Source organism: Sminthopsis crassicaudata, chromosome 3 (assembly GCF_048593235.1).
Source record: "Sminthopsis crassicaudata isolate SCR6 chromosome 3, ASM4859323v1, whole genome shotgun sequence".
Taxonomy (NCBI): domain Eukaryota; kingdom Metazoa; phylum Chordata; class Mammalia; order Dasyuromorphia; family Dasyuridae; genus Sminthopsis; species Sminthopsis crassicaudata.
The window spans coordinates 41,036,955-41,056,784 of record NC_133619.1 but is presented as its reverse complement, the minus strand read 5'-3'; the positions used below and the strand labels follow the sequence as shown (position 1 = coordinate 41,056,784).

General features: G+C 35.4%; 1 protein-coding gene across 5 annotated transcripts in view; it reads left to right on the top strand.

Moving 5' to 3' along the window:
• MED12L (mediator complex subunit 12L) overlaps positions 1 to 19,830 on the top strand; it is a 560,363-nt gene that overhangs the window by 293,024 nt on the left and 247,509 nt on the right. For 3 of the 5 annotated variants that reach the window (XM_074298321.1, XM_074298320.1, XM_074298318.1), the window contains 4 exons: positions 9,194 to 9,325; positions 11,727 to 11,853; positions 14,803 to 15,017; positions 18,485 to 18,661. In XM_074298321.1, coding sequence (XP_074154422.1) covers positions 9,194 to 9,325; positions 11,727 to 11,853; positions 14,803 to 15,017; positions 18,485 to 18,661 — 651 coding nt within the window. Of the gene's footprint in view, positions 1 to 9,193; positions 9,326 to 11,726; positions 11,854 to 14,802; positions 15,018 to 17,014; positions 17,120 to 18,484; positions 18,662 to 19,830 lie in introns of all 5 variants that reach the window. The other 2 variants (XM_074298316.1, XM_074298317.1) reach the window with 1 other exon arrangement.

Below are 19,830 nucleotides of genomic sequence, written 5' to 3'. Positions count from 1 at the left end.
TGTGGGAATGTAGAAAAATGAAGCTTAAGGCTAGGAGATCTTAGAGATCCGGAAAGGACTCAGGACTCAGAAATATCATCAGACCTATTTCAGCTATTTTTACAGTTTACATAGACCCTTGTGTCTCAGTCTGGAAACATAACCACCAACATATGGTGTGAAAATGTGTACCACGTTCCAGGCTGCAAAAGCCCAACTTCCAAACCCTTTTGGAATCTAGCTTGTAAACTGAAAACTGGCTGTTCTTGAAACTTGTGAGACTGTGTTTTCCAAAAATATCCCATAGATCATATTTTCCATTAATTCCGGCTTGTTACCTGTTCCCAATTTATCAAGAATTTTGAGCATTTGCTGCATTTTAAATTGATTAATATTGATGCCTTCATTTATTTTCTGTAGAATTGACATTTGAAGCTAGAATCACCTAAGTTAAATTGCAAATCAATTTTATGTGCTCTTGCTTCTTGGAGTGTAAATATTTGCAAGCACTTGGGTTTGACACTGATTGAGTTTTGAGTGTGTAAACATAAAGTAATTTCCATCATATTATTCTTTAGTGCTTTGGCATGGATGTTAGTAAGCTATGATGATGTAAGAGAATTGTAAATACTTTGGAGCCTTGGAGATTTCGGCCTCTTTGCTCATCAGATTTGTGGTTTACCCAGAAAGAGAAAGAAAACTAGGCTGGAATGGAAGGACAGAGAGGGACTACCTAGCAAGTTGGACCAGGATTTGGGGGTTGCCAGAATGAAAGTGGAATGTCAAATAAAACAGGCATATCTACCTTGATATGTATCCTGTGACATTTGGATAGACTGTACAAGGTGAAACTCTAGAATTGTAAAAATGAATTTAATTATAAATAAAAACATAATCTCAAAATATTTGATCAGGCAAATGTTATCTCCCTTTCCCTCTACATATTTTGAGGTATATTACATAGTAAAATTATGTGACTGTAAAATTTTAGATTTAAAGCTGGATGAGACTTTTACAAGTAAGTAACATATGTAATTTTAGCCTCCTCGTTTTACAGATGGGGAAATTGGGGCCCAAATGATGTTTTAAAAAAGTATAACTTCTTATATTTATATTTTAAAAATCCATTTAGGAAATATTTAGGGTGCTACCTTAAGCCTTTTATACTTTGTTTTATGGAGCTGATTTAAACTTTTTCTAGGCTGTTTTCTAGTTCATTTCAAAGAGTAATATTTAATTTACAGTCACAGTGCTTGGTATGAGATTTCTTCTCATCGACAAAGTATCATCCCCACCTTTTTAACCCCACCTCACCTTCCTGCTGTTTAAATGAGGTACTTTTTCTCTCAAAGTAGCTGATAAGACTTTTTTAGTTTTTTCCATTGGTCATTGTGATTGATTACATCTGGATGTTTGCTGCATCCTTATAGGAGTAAGGAGTAAAAAGATAATGCAAGTACTTTAACATTTAACATGTATGGGACTGCCTGCCATCTAGGGGAGGGGGTGGAGGGAAGGAGGGGAAAAGTTGGAACAGAAGTGATTGCAAGAGTCAATGTTGAAAAATTACCCGTGCATATGTTCTGTCAATAAAAAGCTATTTAAAAAAAAAAAGATAATGCAAATACTTTAAGAAGATAATTCCTCTCTGGAATTGCTTTTAATCTGAAGAGGATTGAATAAATACTTCACCTAGAGTCTTCCACTTGTAGTCAGTCAACAAGCAATAATCAAGCTTCTTCTGTATGCCAGGCACTGTGCCAAACCTTGGACATACAGAGAGAGGCAAAATACCATCCCTATTCTCAAGAAGCTCATAAAGATCTGATCTTTGGAGCCATTATTGGAATTTCTTGGGCATAAGGAAAATCCAGATGGGTGAGGTAGAGATATTTCAATGGTGATAAATGTCATTGAAAGGGAAGGGAGAGAATGAAGGAAGAAAGCCATTTTCAAAATACAGATAAGGTAGGTTGGGGCAGAGGGGCCATTGTGGCCATGTGAATCTGAGGGTGTTAACCCTTATAGGAAGCAAGTCCTTCCCTTGTGATGAGGATGCCCAAACTCCAGCCTCTCCAGGTTACCTAAAACTCTCCTGAGATGGTTCTATAAATGATTTGGTGTTGGGCCTATAATAAATGCTCAATGAAAAGTTGTTGATTGATTGTTCATTCATTGTATATAAACAGTGATTGCAGAGACTTCATGACTAACGGAACTTTAATTTGGACCTCCCTGAATCCAGATGCATTTACTTGCAAAATGTGACAGCTGTTTTTAAAGAAGAGTTCTGTAAAGAACTTGGGGCTTTCACCAAACTAGCCAGCTGGTGCTATTTTTCAGGTCTTGATTTGGGCTGTTTATCCAAACACAAATAACTTTTCAGTTTGTAGTTAAGAAAAATGTATAATTATTGTTTCTAGCATGGAAATTAGTGACCTTTTGTTTTACTTTAAATTGAAGAGCTATAATTTTGCCCAGTCAGACCTGGTATGCTAGGACCATCAAATCTAACTTAATACCTTAGTTGGATTACTCTTTCTTTCTTTATTTTTTTTGGGGGGGTGGTGGTGGTGGAGGGGTTAAGTGACTTGCCCAGGGTCACACAGCTAGGAAGTGTTAAGTGTCTGAGACCAAATTTGAACTCAGGTCCTCCTGAATTCAGGGCTGTTGCTCTAGACTGTACCACCTAGCTGCCCTGGATTACTTTTTATAAAAATATCTCATTATGGTCATAAAGTTTTAGCTTAAAGAGAAACCCATCTTCCAAGTCAGCCCATTCCACTTTAGTGTTGGGGTTTTTCTCCTTACGTTGACTGTCTCTCTGGGACTAGAATTATCTCTCTGTGGTCAAACAGAAAAGTCTAATCCCTTTGTCCATGTTGACAGGCTTTCAGATATTTGAACTTAGCCATTACCTCTTCTCTCCCCCATTCTTTTTCTTTTCTTTTCTAGGCGAAGACATTTAGTTCCTTCGATCAGCCCAGAGGCTCCCAATTTGCTTTTTTAGAAATTTTTAGACTTGGAAAGAAAATCCCTCCCCTCAAGAATTAGTTGAATAAAATCTCAGAGCTCATTTAAAGGTCATTCTTATATAAAGTCATTATGCTTATAACTATTAATCTTTGTCACAAAGATAACTGGCTTTTCAGTTTAGTATTCTCTTTAATGAATCCTTTTTTAAAAAAACTGAACCATGATGAATTTAGTGTAAATCATCAAAAAACATCTCTTGCTTTTAGGAGAATGTTTCTGTAAGTAAGGGCATCGATACTTTTCTTGTATACATAAAAAAGGTCAACATAATGAGTCTCTAACCATTTTGACTCTGAAGGAATGACCTTTTAAATGTCAGTGAGACTTCGCAGTAGGATAGCTTAGTTATGAAACTTGGACTTGGCCAGGCATTAATAAATCAGTTTGCTGAAGAAAATAGTTCAGTGTTGATTTTGAAACTAATGAAGGTTTTTTAAAAATTGGTTTTGTAACAACTGTTTGGACATGTATACATATATTGTATTTAATTTATCCTTTAACATTTTAACATGTATTGGTCAACCTGCATCTGGAGGGGAAAAATTGGAATAAAAGGTTTGCCAATTGTCAGTGTTGTAAAATTACCCATGCATAATCTGGTAAATAAAAACTATTAATATATATATATATATATATATACACACATATATATATTTATATATATATATATATATATATATATATATATATATATGTTGGTTTTGTACACATTTGGTATGAAAATAGAGTCCAGCTAATAGAAACTGTATATTGTTTATTAGGTTAATCACAAGAGAAAATTTTTTTCTTTTTAATTTTTCATAATCTTTGATTTTTTTGAAAAAATATTTTTAGTAACTTTTTTTCCTCATTTTTTTCCACTTGTTTGTTTTTCTAAGTTCACTATTTTAGAGGACAATAAACTTTCCACCATTCTAATTTGAAGTCATAACTGCAGAGCTATGCTTTGTGATTTATGGTTATTAGCAAGTCATCAAAATGGAACAATTATGGAATCCATTCCTCATATATTAGCTCACTAAAGCGAGCTGAAATTGTAGATGGTTTGCTTCTGTACATGTTGACAATGATAATTTGTGAAATGAAAGATGTGATGGATGAAGTTAACCTATGGAGCAGCACCCCCAAATAACATCCTAAAAGTTTCAGAGCCAGGACTGATACACTTTGGTAGAAAGAGTTTTCTCACCAACAATTTACTATGCAAAAAGAAATCTTATATTTAGTTTAAAAAAGGTGGTGTGGGGGAGATGATGTCCTACTTTTTGGGTAATATTTGCCAAGAAATCTGTTTTTCAATAAAGCTACTCTTTTACCAAATACAAATTTCAATTCTTTTTTGTCTGTTTAGTCTGGAAAGTAATGTTTTCTGAATTGCCTAGAAACCTATTAAAGACCGTACACCCAGGTCTCCTACTGTATCCAGGACCATCTCTAATCATCTTGCTCTATTATCTGTCTGCTTAACTCAAATAGTTCCAGAGGAGTGTGGCAGGTGACCTGGCCCAGCCCTCCCTCACTCAAATCCAATTCAGTTGCTTGTCAAGGTATTACCTTCCCATTCTTGGTCTTTAAGAAAGCAGTACTAATGATTACAACAATTTTTAGATTGTCAGTAAACACAATACTTTTCTAAGTGCTGGGCACATAAATTTTATATGTAAATAAAAAACAAAGCCACTTCTTGCCCTCAAGGAGCTTATAATCTAAAGTGGAAAGATTACACCTAAAAAGAAAGTGAAAAGGAATCAAGAGGGAGACCTAAGAGGACTAGGGTTGGGGTAAAAGGAAGAGTTTCTAAAATGGGGAGAAAAATGACTGTAAATAGAAATCTTGGAACCCATGGCCTTGCCCGCCTTCACTTATGAAAATCACTTCTTTGTCAATTCAGAGACCTGAATTCTACAGATCTTTTAACAGATTTTAATTTGCTAGTAATATTTTTTTCTAATTTTATTTGTTACAATTTTAGAATTGCTCTTAATTCAATCTTTTAAAGTCCTGATTTAATTTTTAGATATCATAGGCTGCATTTTGTAGAATTTTAAAGACAATCTGTCAAGTTCAGTATCTTTTCCCTTTTTGCTAAGGAAATGAATCTTCAGAAAAGGAAAATTGGATTGTTTTTTCATTCCAGGAAATCTTTGGAGTTATAGTATAAATCAGTAGGTTCTTCTAATTTCTTTTTTGGCTAGGTCATCAAAGAAAAAAATTTCCTAATTCAGCTGGAGTATTTGGCCCTGACGTGACTTGCTATCATACGAATGGAACTCAGCAGAAGAAAGAACATTTTAATTTAGCTAGAAAGATGTTTTTTTGATAAGTTAACTTGAAGTTGCTCTGAATGATGATCTAGCCAAAGGAATAAGATTGCTATCAAGTGAACCATTAGGATATGTCATTCTACATAATTTTAGAGGCAGACATCTGTAATTAGGATTAGCTGCTTGTCCTGGCCAGTGAGGCTATGATAAGACTTGTATTACAGCATTGCTGTGTCTCACAGTGTAGCAAGCTTGGTGATTTACCTCATCCAGCTTTAAATAATAAGTGTCATTTATATAGCAAGTTATCATTTGCAAAGTGCTTGACATATATTACCAGAATGGAATCTTGCAACAACCCTGAGTGGTAGATAATACAGATATTATTCTCATTTTACAAATGAGAAAACTTAGGCTCAGAAAAATTAAGTGATTTCACTAACATCACAGAATCAAGATTTTAACCCAGATCTTTCTGATTCCAAGTTTGTCACATGGTTCAATATGTCAAGCTACATTTATCTTAAGTTTAGGGCAATAACATTGGCCAATTGTGTATCTTAAATTAAAATTAGTTTTAATATATTAGCAAATAGATTTATCAAGTTTTATACTCATTAGCCCACTTAATGTTTCTGTGGCAATGCTATCAGCCAGTGAATGTACCTTGGCAGGGACTTGGCTAATCATTAAATTTGCTTACTAAATAAAATAGTTGAATGTTGGTTTTGAAGTAATTTTTTTTTTCAAATATGCATGGTTTAGTGGCTTTGGGGGAATAATTTTCAATTACTTTCTAAAATGGTTAGACCCATTCATAATTTTATCAAAAGAATACTTGTTTATAGCTTAATATCAAGTTCCTCATTTTCCTCTTTTGTCCTCTTTGCTAGTCTAATTTTATGGAACCTGAGAGTTCCTTTAATTTGCATTTTTCCTATTATTAATGACCTAGAACATTTTTCGTATGATTTTTCAAGAGCGTAGATTTCTTCCTTTGAGAACTGCATTGACCATTTTTTTTTTTTACTAGTGGATGTCTCTTAATCTTTTAAGTTTGAAGCAGTGGGACACTGGTGGAGTTATGAAATGATTCAACCATTCTGGAGAGCAATCTGGAACTATGCCCAAAGGGTTATCAAACTGTGCATACCCTTTGACCCAGCAGTGCCATTACTGGATCATAAAGGAAATCATAAAGGAGGGAAAAGGACCCACACGTGCAAAAATGTTTGTAGAAGCTCTTCTTGTGGTGGCAAAGAATTGGAAAATGAATAGATGCCCATCAATTGGGGAATGGATAAACAAGTTGTGGTATATGAAAGTAATGAAATATTATTGTTCTGTAAAAAATGATGAACAAATTGATTATGGAAAGGCCTGGAAAAATTTACTTGAACTGATACTGAGTGAAACAAGCAGAATTAGGAATACACAGTAATTGCAAGAATGTGTGATAATCAACTATGGAAGATTTTGTTCTTGTCAGTGGTTCAGTGATCTAAAGCAATCCCAATAGACTTTGGACAGAAAATGCCATCTGCATCCAGAAAAAGAACTAAGGAGACTGAATGTAAATCGGCATATGCTATGTTCACTTCTTTTTTTGTTTTTTCTCTCTCAGGTTTTCCTCTTTTGCTCTGATTTTTCTTTCCTAATATGATTCATAAAGCAATTTGTATTAAAAAAATCAGATTTAAAAAAAGTAATAGCCTCCATCCAACAGAATTTGTTATGAGAATTAAATGAGATGATTCTTGCAAAGAGCTTATTACATAATAGGGTGCTTAATAAATGCTTGTTTCCTTCTTTCAAAAAAAAATAGATTCGAAGCAGTTCTTTTTATATCTTGGATAGGTGACACCTTGGTTGGATGGGTAGACTTAAGAGTTAGGAAGACTCGATTTCATGTGTTCAAATCTAGCCTCAGACACTTAACTAGCTGTGAGACCCTGGGCAAGTCACTCTTTTCCCCCTAATTTCCTCAAATGTCAAATGAACTGGAGAAGGAAATGGCAAACTATTTCAATATCTTTGCTAAGAAAACCCAAATGGAGTAATGAAAAGTAGGATATGACTGAAATGATGCAGCAACAATAACATGATACCTTTATCTAAGAAATCTGAACAACTGACCAACAATGATTTTACATATAGTGAACACTTAATAAATGCTTGTTGACTGTGCTGCTGTATTGTGAAATTTACCCTGAGCTGATGACCTATTTATATTTTCTATGAAAGTTAACTGACTGCTTCCTATAGCTTTGGTTCTGTGAAAGTATGACATGTAAAACAGCTGATATAAGTAGGCTCTTCCTGGATTGAAATAACTGTTTATTTGTATTCTCCTTCTCTCAGTCCTAGAATGCTCAGCTGTTTTATCTTCTTGTCCACCAGCTTCCTTTTTCTGCACTATCAGAGTATATTATCTTTCTTACCCTCCAGACTTTTGCTGCCACTGGCTTTCCTTACTTTTAAAATTTTGTCTTCTGGAATTCACATGACCTTTCTTTGGTTAAGAGGCTCAGTACCTTATCCTCGAGACGAGCCTCCTTTCCTTCTTCCACTCAATCCTCCAAAGAGTAGTGGAAAGTATCTTCCTAAGGCATAAGTCTGACTGTTAACTCTTCTGCTTAGAAATCTGCTTCACCTAGAATAAAAAGCACCCTCAATGTACAGCCTGCCACAATCCAACTCTAGCTTGACCCTAGGGCAGCTCATTGGATGGAATATTGGAAATATAGGAAGAGCTGAGTTCTCTGAGAACTTGGGTCTGTCACAAATTTCTCTGTTTTAATTTTCTCATCATAAAATGAGGTTAATTAGCACCTACTTCACAAATTTGTTGTGGGCATCAAATGAGACCATATATATAAAATGATTTGCAGATCTTATGCTACTCTGCAACTGTGAATTATGTCATTCCATTCTTTTAGGGAAGTTACATTTGCAATAGAGTATCCTTTCCCTTCTGACAGTGATTTGACTAATCAAATACTATTATATTGGGCCCAGGATTCTTTCTCAGAAACTAAAGGTGCTTCGCTTTTGATTTCCCAGATGGGAGTGTCCCATCCTGGATATTGTGGGGATGGTAGCAGCTTTGTCTCACTCATTAGCCAGTTCATTTTTTTGGTACAAATAGTTTGGTACCTAGGATATGTGGTACCAAACCACATTTGGTACATCTGGTAAAACACAAAATGGCAGAACCAAAAAGGACATTTTTTAAAAATGTTTTTATTTTTTCTTGGTGTTTTTTTTTTCTTCTTCTTCAAAAAGGACATTGTGATATTGTGGGAAGAGTATTGTCATTGGGTTAAAATCTCACCTCCACTGCTTATTATTTGTGTGATCTTGGACAAGTCACTTAAACTGGGAGGTTAGTCTCCTCATTTATAAAAAATAATTTTGGGAGAGACAGGGTTAAGTTATTTGCTTACTATCATGTAGTCCATAGTACCTATGGCTGTATTTGAACTCCCAACCTGGTTCTCTATCCACTGTCACCTAGCCTAGAAGTCCTTTGAGATCCCTTCTAGCACTCTTTTACTATGTTCTTATGGATATAAAATTCAATATGATTCCACTACCATTCTGATGAGATAGTTAGATCTTAGAAGACATGTAATAGAAAAAGGATATAAATTCTAAGCTAGTGGGTATTATTTCTCCTGCATCTTATAGGCTTATTTGGAAAAAAATTATTTACAGCTTTATTGACATTTTCCAGATTATATACTTGTGTTGATTATTATTTTTTTAATAAAAAGTGATCCCTTTGTATTGCAACTAACTAATCATGCTAAGAAAAATGTATTTTTGAAAACTTTAGAAATACTACATGATTTATATTTTTACCTTCTTTCTCCCATTGACAAAAGCTGTCATTATTCTTTCCCTTCGGGTAGGTGGCTCCAAATGATGAGGCCGTGGTGACTTTGCTGTGCGAGTGGGCCGTGAGCTGTAAAAGGTCTGGGAAACATCGAGCCATGGCCGTAGCCAAGCTTTTGGAGAAGAGGCAGGCTGAAATTGAGGCGGAAGTAAGAATTTTTTTGTTTGTTTTTTTCCACCTAGACTCTTATCATTCTAATTCCAAATGGCTATGTTGGGAAGATTAAGATGACATACTTTCACACAAAGGATGGAGAGAGACACTCATCCTAGATCTCCCGAGTGGCTTTCCTTAATCCCAAGCAAATATTGTAGTCATTATTGCAGATGCAGTAGTTGATGTATGTACAAACATGTACATATATCATGTATATGCATGTATATATATGTATGTATTTATGCTTGCATTTTTTGGGTGAACACAAAAGTTTCCTATAGATTTTCCATGTCTATGTATTTCATATCAGTATCCATTTTAGAATAGTATTAAAGGACCTAGGCAAAGGCAAATGCTTTGAGACATTTAATAGTTTTTTTATTTGTACATAAAGACTTGAAGATAAAGACAGTGTGGTATTTATTGTGTCACATTGAACAGATTTCACAAATACTTGCCATGTAATGAAGAAATGAGTATGGAATCTAGGGAGTGTCCGCACCGACACCTTCCATACCGTGTTGCTCATGTAACCAGGGATCACCTCGATGTAATCATATCATAGCAAGTTGAATTTGAGGGACAGGATTTAAAAAGAAGCTATACCTCACGTGATGCTCTACAAAATCGGTTTGGGGCAGGATGTGGCTCCATCGAAAGATACATATTGGTGGTTGATCACCTTGAGTATACATAAGAAAACTCAATAATGGATTTATCATATTACCAATCATTTAATTAAACCAATAAATTAAGTCAATTTCCTTATATTAATGTAGAGCTGAGAAAATGTGAAAGGGCAAAAACTTAAAACAAATCTTGTCTGATGTACACATATACACACATAAACATACACAAAACTCATATAACACTCTTATCTTTCATCTATAATAGTGCTATCTGAAGTTCTTGAGTCTTTAGATGTATTCAGGGACTTTTCATAGCTTCCTTTCCATTTTTAAATGAATTATTGTATGTTTAAATATTATTTTGGCAGTTCCTCAACCACATTTTCTTAGAGAATAGGCAGCATAGGTTGGAATGAAAAAACAAAATGAAAACAAAAAACAAAAGGCCAGAAAAATCCAAATGACCAGCCAGGAGTTTTTAGGTTGTTTCTAAGACCAGTTCATTTGATATTTAGCAGATGCTATTCATTTCAACTTAGTGGGAATGCAAAGCAGTTGAATGATAGTCTTAGTGACTTAGGATTTCTTTCCTAAATTAGAACAATGCCAGAAATCCTGGGATCCTATGAGAAAACATTTATCTTTTTTTCTTTTCTTTACTAAAAGCAGGTAAGATACTTTATGTACAAATCAAATATAAAGTAATAACTCTACCTTATTCCCAGATTCCTGTTCATATCTAGGGACTATAATTAAGTCTTTTTTTTCCTTTCTATAATATGCTTTTATTAAGCAAGCCAGTTTTTCTTTTCACACCTCTTTAATGTAGATCAGGGTTGTCAGATTCACTCCCAAACCAAATTAAGATGTAAGTGGGGGAAAAAATTAAAATATAATACAATATAATGTTAATTAATACTTTTCTAGGGGGCAGCTAGGTGGCACAGTGGATAGAGCACCAGTCTTGAATTCAGGAGGACCCGAGTTCAAATTTTGTCTCAGACACTTAACACTTCCTAGCTATGTGACCCTGGGCAAGTCACTTAACCCCAGCCTAAAGAGGGGGGGGGAATACTTTTCTAAATCAATATAGAGAGGTATCCAAATATTTTCTTTTTTTTTTTTTAGTTTGATCCTACTTGCTCTAGAGATTATTGGGAGGGGGCAGCTAGGTCGTGTAGTGGATAGAGCACCAGCCTGAAATCAGGAGGACCTGAGTTCAAATCTGGTCTTGGACACTTAACTTAATTTTGTGATCCTGGGAAACTCACTTAACCCCAATTGTCACAGGAAAAAAGAAAGAAAAGAAAAGAAAAGAAAAAGAAACAGATAATCTGATTGTTCTCCTCAATACATTTGTTAGAATTTGTACTGGTTGTATATATATGCTGACTAAAGAATAGAAATAGGAAAAAGAATGGGACTAAGGAAGTGAACTTATATATCTTAAAATATGAATAAGGAGATTATTGGGAGATAGTATAGACGTAGCTCTTGTGGTTCTGGGTCATCTACATTACCAAATTTGGTCCATATGAGTGAGAACTGCCCAGCTTTCCTGTCTAGCTATTTCTTTGGAAGATTAATCATAATTGAATTATTCACTCTACTCATGGTTTATAAATATATTATCGTACCCTTAGAGAAACCAGTAATTAAGTATTTGGTACTCATTTGTGATATAAAATTGTTGGGGGGGTGGGAAGAAGCCAGGTTGCTGTGATTACTTCACTCCAGCCAGCATGTCCTGTTTTCGATCTCTAGCGTTGTGGTGAATCAGAAGTCTTAGATGAGAAGGAGTCTCTTTCTTCAGCCTCTCTTGCTGGGTCCAGCCTGCCTGTATTTCAGAATGTCCTGCTTAGATTTTTAGACACCCAAGCTCCCTCACTGTGTAAGTATTTCTTCCTTGATTCAAATTTAGAGGTAAAGCGTTCAATGCTGTATTGAATTGCTGAATTCTTTCACTTTTTTGTTTCTTATTCGTAATTGTCATCTTGAAGTCACATTTATTAAAATACACAGTTTCTCAGTACTGCATGACCTTAGGGAAGTTTACTTCTTACTACTTACTTACTCTTACTACTCCTGTTTACTTCAGTTTCCTCACCTGTAAAATCCACTGGAGAAGGAAATGGCAAGCCACTCTAGTGGTTGGAACATGATCAGTTTATTAGATTAGCAATAACAGATTGGATCAATAGCTTCACTCAATTACCAAAAACTCCAAGGTTGGACTCACTAGCTTTAATATTTTAATAGTTTGGGGGGAGGTGGATAAGTGGAAAAGACAATGAGGGGAGTAGAAAGTTGAATAGTTGAAGACAATAGTTACAGAGTAGATGCCATTGTAGGTGTGGAGATAACATGATTGGTTATTTTAAAGAAAGTAGGTTAATACACATAAAGCTAACCATCACCTTCCCTCTATCATAGAGGAATGTTTGATTTATGGGATCCCTCTATCTTTTAGTTGACCAGGATCCCTGTCTCCTAGGAGGGAGATAAGGCCCTCCTTAGTTGGGTTAGGTGAGGCAGAGGTAGACAGTTGACCTTATGGAAATATACTAGTTTAACTGTAGGCTTTCAAAGATGGCTAACAGATGTCCTAAGATTTTTCCAGAGCTGATATTATGAGATAATTTTCTTTAACTCAGTTGAATAGATGAACCCTTACGACTAAAAAAGGTTCAGTTTGAGTCCACTTGCACAGTGTAGAACCAGACTTCCATATGCCCCCCTGCAGCCCTCTAGGATATCAGGTTTTCTTGAGGCAAGGGACTAGAACAGTGGTCAATAGGAAAACTGGATTTCTAAACTTAAGTTGTTCCAGGCAAGCTGAAACTAAGTAGAGAAACAGAAAATTGACTTTAGGGAGCTATAAGACAAAATCAATTAACTGTAAATAGGATCCATTTAAAAAAATGATACAGAATCGATTTAATTTCTATAGCTGGTCGAGTGACTGCCGTTGCCCTCTGGGTGAGGGTGTCTGAGGCAAGATTCCAGCTCAGATTTTCCCAACTCCCAAGTCCAGCCTTCTATTCACTATAGAATAGATTGCTTCCTAAGGCACATGGGTAAAGAAGAGCCAGCGAATTGAAAAGATAGGGAAAAGAAAGGATGAAAATATTAGGTTAGAGAAAGAAAGACAGAATATGAAGAATGGAAAATAAGAAAATGCTGAGGAAAGAAGGGAGTAAGCAGAAACAGAAGTTAACCTGGGGAATGTGTCAATGGAAGTAATAGGGCTTTAGAAGGTAGCCAAGATTGCATTCTTTTTATTTGAGCAGATGCGTACTTATTGCCATATTGGCTCTGTTGTCCTGACCTCAGAATTCAATTCAACTCCACCAGCATTAATTAGGCACCTAGATCCTATGCTAGCATTGAGGTTTCTAGGATTAAAATAGCCTTTGTCCTCAGAGGGCTTACTTTCTGGGGGATACTACACATGGACAATAAGTATGAGAGGAAAAGAGACCTTTGAAATCTTTTAGGGCTGAGAGGAAAGAGAGACATTAATTGTACAGTCAAAAAAGGCTATGGGGAGATATGATAGATCAGTTTGAGTGTGAACTACTAAGGATCCTCTTGAGGTGATTTCTAGGATGGGAGCCAAACCACGAGGGTTTGGGTTGGGGCTCATTGGTGGATAGGTGTGGATCAGAACCCTCTAGTGTTTAGAGAGGGCTGAAAAGCATAAAAAAAAAAAAATAGAAATCAGGATATGGGAGAGGATGGGAATATTCATGGGAATGCAAAGGGTTATTTGGTCATTGTTATTTTTGGCAAAAATAAGTAAATCAAATAGAATATTTTCTGGTTTATCAAACACTATCTTATTTGAGGCTTATAAGCATCTTGTGAAGGGAGGGTGTTTCACATAGTATTACCACAATATAATGGATAAATCACTTGTATCACAGAATCTGGGTTTGAGGCTCAGCTCTACTGATTACAGCTTCTTTAATGCTGGACACATTATTCTGTTTCCCTCGGTCTCAGTTCCCTTCCTTATCTATTAGTTGAGAGAGTTAGATACTCCCTCCATCCAGATCCCTTTCAGTCTTAGATCAATGATCCTGTGAACATTTTAAGATGCCTTATAAAGCCTATAGAGCTCCACATCTATATTAATATGACCCTATAATATATGTACATAAGGAAGCTACTGGACCAAGCTCCTTTTCCTATGTTTCAAGAATACTTAGGAATAGAGAGTGGATTTGAACTTAAATCTTAAACTTGGTAAATAGCAGGGCCAGGTTCAAACCCTGGCCTTTTGTGTTCTTTTCACTGTTACTCCTGCTATTAAAAAACCCACTTTGAGAAACGGCTTTTTAGGGCTCTGCACCCATATCTTGAGATGGATGGGGGGGGGACGCCTTCCTTCCCCTCCAGAGACAGAAGCCATAGGACAGATCTGTTTCTGATGAGGAATTTGAGGCATAGAGCTGACTGGCTCACTAAGGGATTAAGTGTTAAGCCAGGATTTGATTACGAATCTTTTCACCCTAAGACCAGTCTTGTGGCTACTATATCCTGCTTTATCTCAGGAGGTAGTATTACTGCCTTCCCTTTGGCTAATAAAGGTCCACGGCTATTGGATTTGTGTTGGAGACTCGGAGTGTAAAAGACAAGTCCCTAAACTCCAAGTCTAATCCAAGTTCAGCTCAATCAGGATGTGCTAAAAAACACACTCATCTCCCTCTTCCCTTCGTGGTAAAATACAAGATTTCCTGGGAGATCCTCCACGGTAATGACTGGTGTTTGGACAGCAGAAGTGAGTCACCCATTAAGGAAAACTACTGAAATTTTTTTTTGCTTTGTTTCCCGATAGCTGACCCAAATAGTGAATATGAAAAGATAGAATTCGTGAATCTGGTGCTGCTATTTTGTGAGTTTATCCGGCATGATGTTTTCTCACACGATGCATACATGTGCACGTTGATATCTCGAGGGGACTTGTCCCTGAGTGCCACGACTCGGCCGCGGTCTCCACCCGGGGAAAATCTGGATGAACATTATTCAAAAGACAACGATGTGAAATTGGAGGTAAGGTGCCGAATATGCCTTCTACCTACTTGGTCAAGCTTCAACTCCACCACTGGGGTTAGGGCGAGCTGGGAAGGCAGAGATGTAGCGTATTTTAAGACCAGTTCTCTTGCCATTCTCTTTTAACTTAATACTAGAAGCAGAAACGCAATGTTTGAATGAAACACTAATACCACAAACCATAGAAACCCTTAGGTGATAAATTATATATAGCCTATTTAAAAATGAGTGGTTTGGGATTTTCAAAAATAGCATTATTTTGCTTTCCATGAATTCAAGCTTTAGCCCTAAAAAAAATCAAGAGTGTATTCTCAACTTGTAACTTCCTTTTCTTCCTCTCTCCTCATTGTGCCAGTACTAATTTTCTAACCTTTTAAAACATAAAATAAGATCCAATAGTTTTCCCCTCTTTCATTAAAATGTGATATTTATTTGCTAGGAAATTTTGCCTTCTCTGGTATGCAGAAGTGATACATTATGAATACTTGTGAAAGCCCCAAACTGCAGTAACATTGGGATAGGGAGCCATCGTGATGTCTTATGTAGTGCAGATAAATGTCCCTGATAGGCTCTATTAGAAAGTAGCCATTCATGTTCTCTGATGTGGGCTAAAGCCTCGAACACTTCCTGTAAAAGGCTACAACTGTATAAGCAAGAATAATAAAATGAAACTGAACTTTAGGTTACTTTGAAGACCCAAGTTTGGACCTGGGGAAAACTTTGCAAAAATACTCTTTTCATGGAAGAAGTGAGGAACTATGGGTGTGGAATATGTCAGATATACTGGTTTTGCTTTTTTTTTTTTTTTTTTTTTTTTTTTTTCCTGTATTTCCTTTTTTTTTTTTTTTCTTCTTCCCATGTTTTCTCATCTTTATTACAAAGATGACTTGATGCATGGGGATATAGGCAGGAAGTTGTTTGGAAATGGAGGGGAAAAAAGCATCCTTTTTTAAGAAAAAAGAAATCTCATAAACCAATTCTGATTGTATAGACACTTCTCTGCTTATTTTCTTCAATTGACAAAAAAGGGTAGGGATATGCTAAATGACTGGAGATGGAGAACTTTTAGGGATAAGTCTCTAGAAATTATATTTCTTGCCAATTCTAGAAATTATATTTCTTGCCAATATTTTACGTGTCAGACACACAATTTTCTTTTTAAGAAAAGTTTGCCTATTTTATTATGTTTACATTTATTTTAAAAAACATTTTGCTGATGCTTTACATACATACTGATGATATATATGTATATTATATATATGTATGTATGTATATAATACTTTCATTTCCTGATACTCATCTTCTTTCTCCCATACTATTTGTCAAACCCACCCTTGCAACAAAGAAAAACAGTTAAAAAAGAAAAAAAATCCACATCTAAAGACATGTAACATTCCACACCCATAGATACTAGCTCTCTTTTGAGCTCCTTTTGTGGAGGTAAAAGTGTTTTATCATTAATCCTCCACAAACAAGGTTGACCAGACAGTGAATATTAATGAAGATGTGAAGATTCAAAAAGAGGATTCTATTTTCTATCAGGATGAGATACACATGTACAAGGGACGTGATTATTTTTTAAAATTATAGATAGGTTCCCTTTCCCCCTAAGGCTTTTTGAAATCTTTTCTAAGCTTCCTTATACTTTTGTTTGTTAAAAATATTTCTAAGAAAAACAAAATGACTGAACAGGTGATTAGAAATAGTCAGTAGTAAAAAAAAAAAATTAAGGCCATTTTCTTTTCCAGAGAATATTTTCAAATCTCCCAATGCATTTTGTGACAAAGTTCAGAAATACTATGGGGCAAGATAACAAAATTTTCAAGCAAAAAACAAAACCCAAAACATCATTTTTCTGCATTTTTTTCAGGGCCATGGGGGTGGGTGGAGGAGATTGAAGCTTGCATTTTCAAGAATACCATCCTATTTTTTAGCTTCTGTTTGTGAATAAGTACACACAGTTTACATTGTGATTTTCTTTCTCTGACTGCTATCAGGAACATAACATTATGGAACATATGGGCATTGATTCAGGAACCGCTAATATTTTTGATGACGTAGACAAGAGTGACTTTAAAACTGACTTTGGTTCAGAATTTCCAGTAGGTTCCACTTTTCCATTCTCTTGACTCTTCAATTCCTCCCGAATTGTCTCCATCTTCTTGTTGCTTGTTACATGCCCCAGAGTGGTTTTTGTGCTTGTCCTATGAATATTCTCCTGTCTTTGCCTCTGATAGTGTCACTAATGTATCAGTTCCTGTCTTTCATTTTGTGTCTCTTGCCTCTGACTGCATCAGAGCAGCTGAGAGATCATTATAGATAGACCTTTCACTTCATCTCTCCTCCATCATCACCACTCATTATCCTATCAGAACAGTGTTAGTGTAACAACAATCCTGCACAGTCTGTTAATCCATTCTCAGCTTCTGGATAATACCTTTTCCTGATTCTGGTCTGTTGGTTTTCTATCTAGCTGTTTTTTTCCAGATGTTTTTCCTCTCTATAAATCTCAATGAGTACTTCTTAGCATAAACCATATGGTTTATTTCATGATTGCTATCAAATAATTTCCCTAAAACAATTATTTTTACATTTAATTTGTATTTAGAGGGGCAGAATTGACTTGAGTTCAAGGTTTGTCCCTATTATACACCCCTTTTGTGACTCTGGGCAAGTTATTTAACTTGCCAATGCCCTTAGATGAAATCTATCAGTTACAGATATTTATCGATATCTATATCATCTATATCTATATATATATATATGTAGATAGGTAGATAGATAGATAGATAGATAGATATAGATATAGATATATATTTATAATATATGTTATATATTATAATATATATAGTTAGTTAATATTTACCGATCTATGTTGATAGAGATAGTTTCTATAAAAAGGAGATTTCTATAAAAATAAAATGACAGGTTCTAAACTTCTCCCATTGCCCATCCTCCCTCCAAAAAGAACTATACAGCATGTCCAAATAATCATACATCTTTTATGCTTCTGGTTCCCTGAGTTTTTAATATCTAATTACCATTACATATAGATTTATGTTAATCTCTTCATTTCTAAAATGGGATTAATAACACCTGTCAACTGTCTTCTTGACAGCAGATTTGTCAAGATGAATGAACTTGGGGCAGTTAGGAGGCTCAGTAAATAGAGAACCAGCACAGAAGTCAGGAGGACCTGGGTTCAAATCTGACCTCAGACACTTCACACTTCCTAGCTGTGTGACCCTGGGCAAGTCACTTCACCCCAATTGCCTCAGCACAAAAAAAAAAACCCAAAAAAAACCGAATGAACTCAAATCTGTTTAGCATTTTGTGTTCAAAGGACCTCCTAAAGAAAAGGTATTATTGAAGTTGAGTGTCATGCTTTTAAATAGAAATAAGGGTATATATAATTGACATTTTGATTTTTCATTTACAATCTTCAATATTTGTTTTACATGACTTAGATTTTTTCTCCTATGCCTGGAGAGTCCTGTGAGAATGCCAACTCTTCTTTAGACCGAAGAATTTCAGTGAATAGTGAGAAGATGGTGAAGAGAGAAAAACAGAGGGAATTAATATTCCCATCCAATTATGACCTCCTCCGGCACCTGCAGTACGCCACACATTTCCCTATACCTCTGGTAAGTGAACAATCATACTTGGAAATGGAAGAGAAATTAAATCCCTTATCTTTGGCTGAAGATCACTGGTGCATTTTTTTTAAATATGATATTCTAATTTTGGTTAGGAAAAGTAGCATCCATATTCTTAATGCTTAGCTCTAATCAAAATGAATCTAATGCAGTGTTGGATGTTTGTTTTCAAGAAGTTATATTGAGCTGGAATTTTATTTTAGTGGAATTCTCTACTCATTGCAAAACTGAGAACAATAACCACTGTAGCTGGAGCTGCTGAGGAACTAGAGCCATTTAAAGTATTATTTCCAGAACTTAATTTGCAATCATTGAAAAGAATTGTCCTTTTTTTTTTTTTTTTCTGATGGAGAGTGTGGAAATTTGTTCTTTTGAATATTATTAATAATGAAAGTGTTGGGAAGACTGATTGGAAAACATTTTTATTCTCAGTCATTAATTTGTGTGTGTGCATGTTAAATTTTGCTTTGATTTTCATAAATTTTTCATAAATATGTGGAAAATTGCTTTTGTGACTCTATAATATAACCATGGAGTAGATTAAACATAGAAAGGTATTGTGTAAAAGAAGAGTTTTATTGGCTTGAGTGTAGAAAATCAGTGGTGGAAGACTTGGGAATGAAGGAATAAAATTGGTTTTGTGTGGACTAGGAGCCAAATGCCAGGAAATTTGTGTGGGAATTCTGAGAGTGAGGTTTTAGCTTCCTCACTTGAATCTTAGGGATAACTCATGGGCAAGTGTTTAGAGGCATTATCTAGTGTTAAGGTAATAAGTAAAAATGTATTCCTTCTTGAAGTGGAAATGGAGAATTCCATCAGTCTATCAAATAAGTCATAAATATGGTTAATGATTTAGCCTTCCCATTTTTGTCCACCTGAAAGTTTCTGCTTAAAGTTGCATCCCAGGGAAATTGACTGGCAAATAATGAATCAGTAGAATTGCTCAAGAATCCAGAAGAAGCCAAATAGAACCAAAAACTTTTCTGGTTCCTCAGCTGTGAGTGCTTTCTCTGCCCTCCAGATTGCTTTGCATTTTTTTGGATGTCATTATATTGTATTAAAGTACAGGTCTGACAGTGCTGTTGCCTCAGTAAATTTCTATGGCTCTTTTGCCTTTCAAATGGAAACCTTCTTTGGCCTATCAAGCTTGTCTTTTC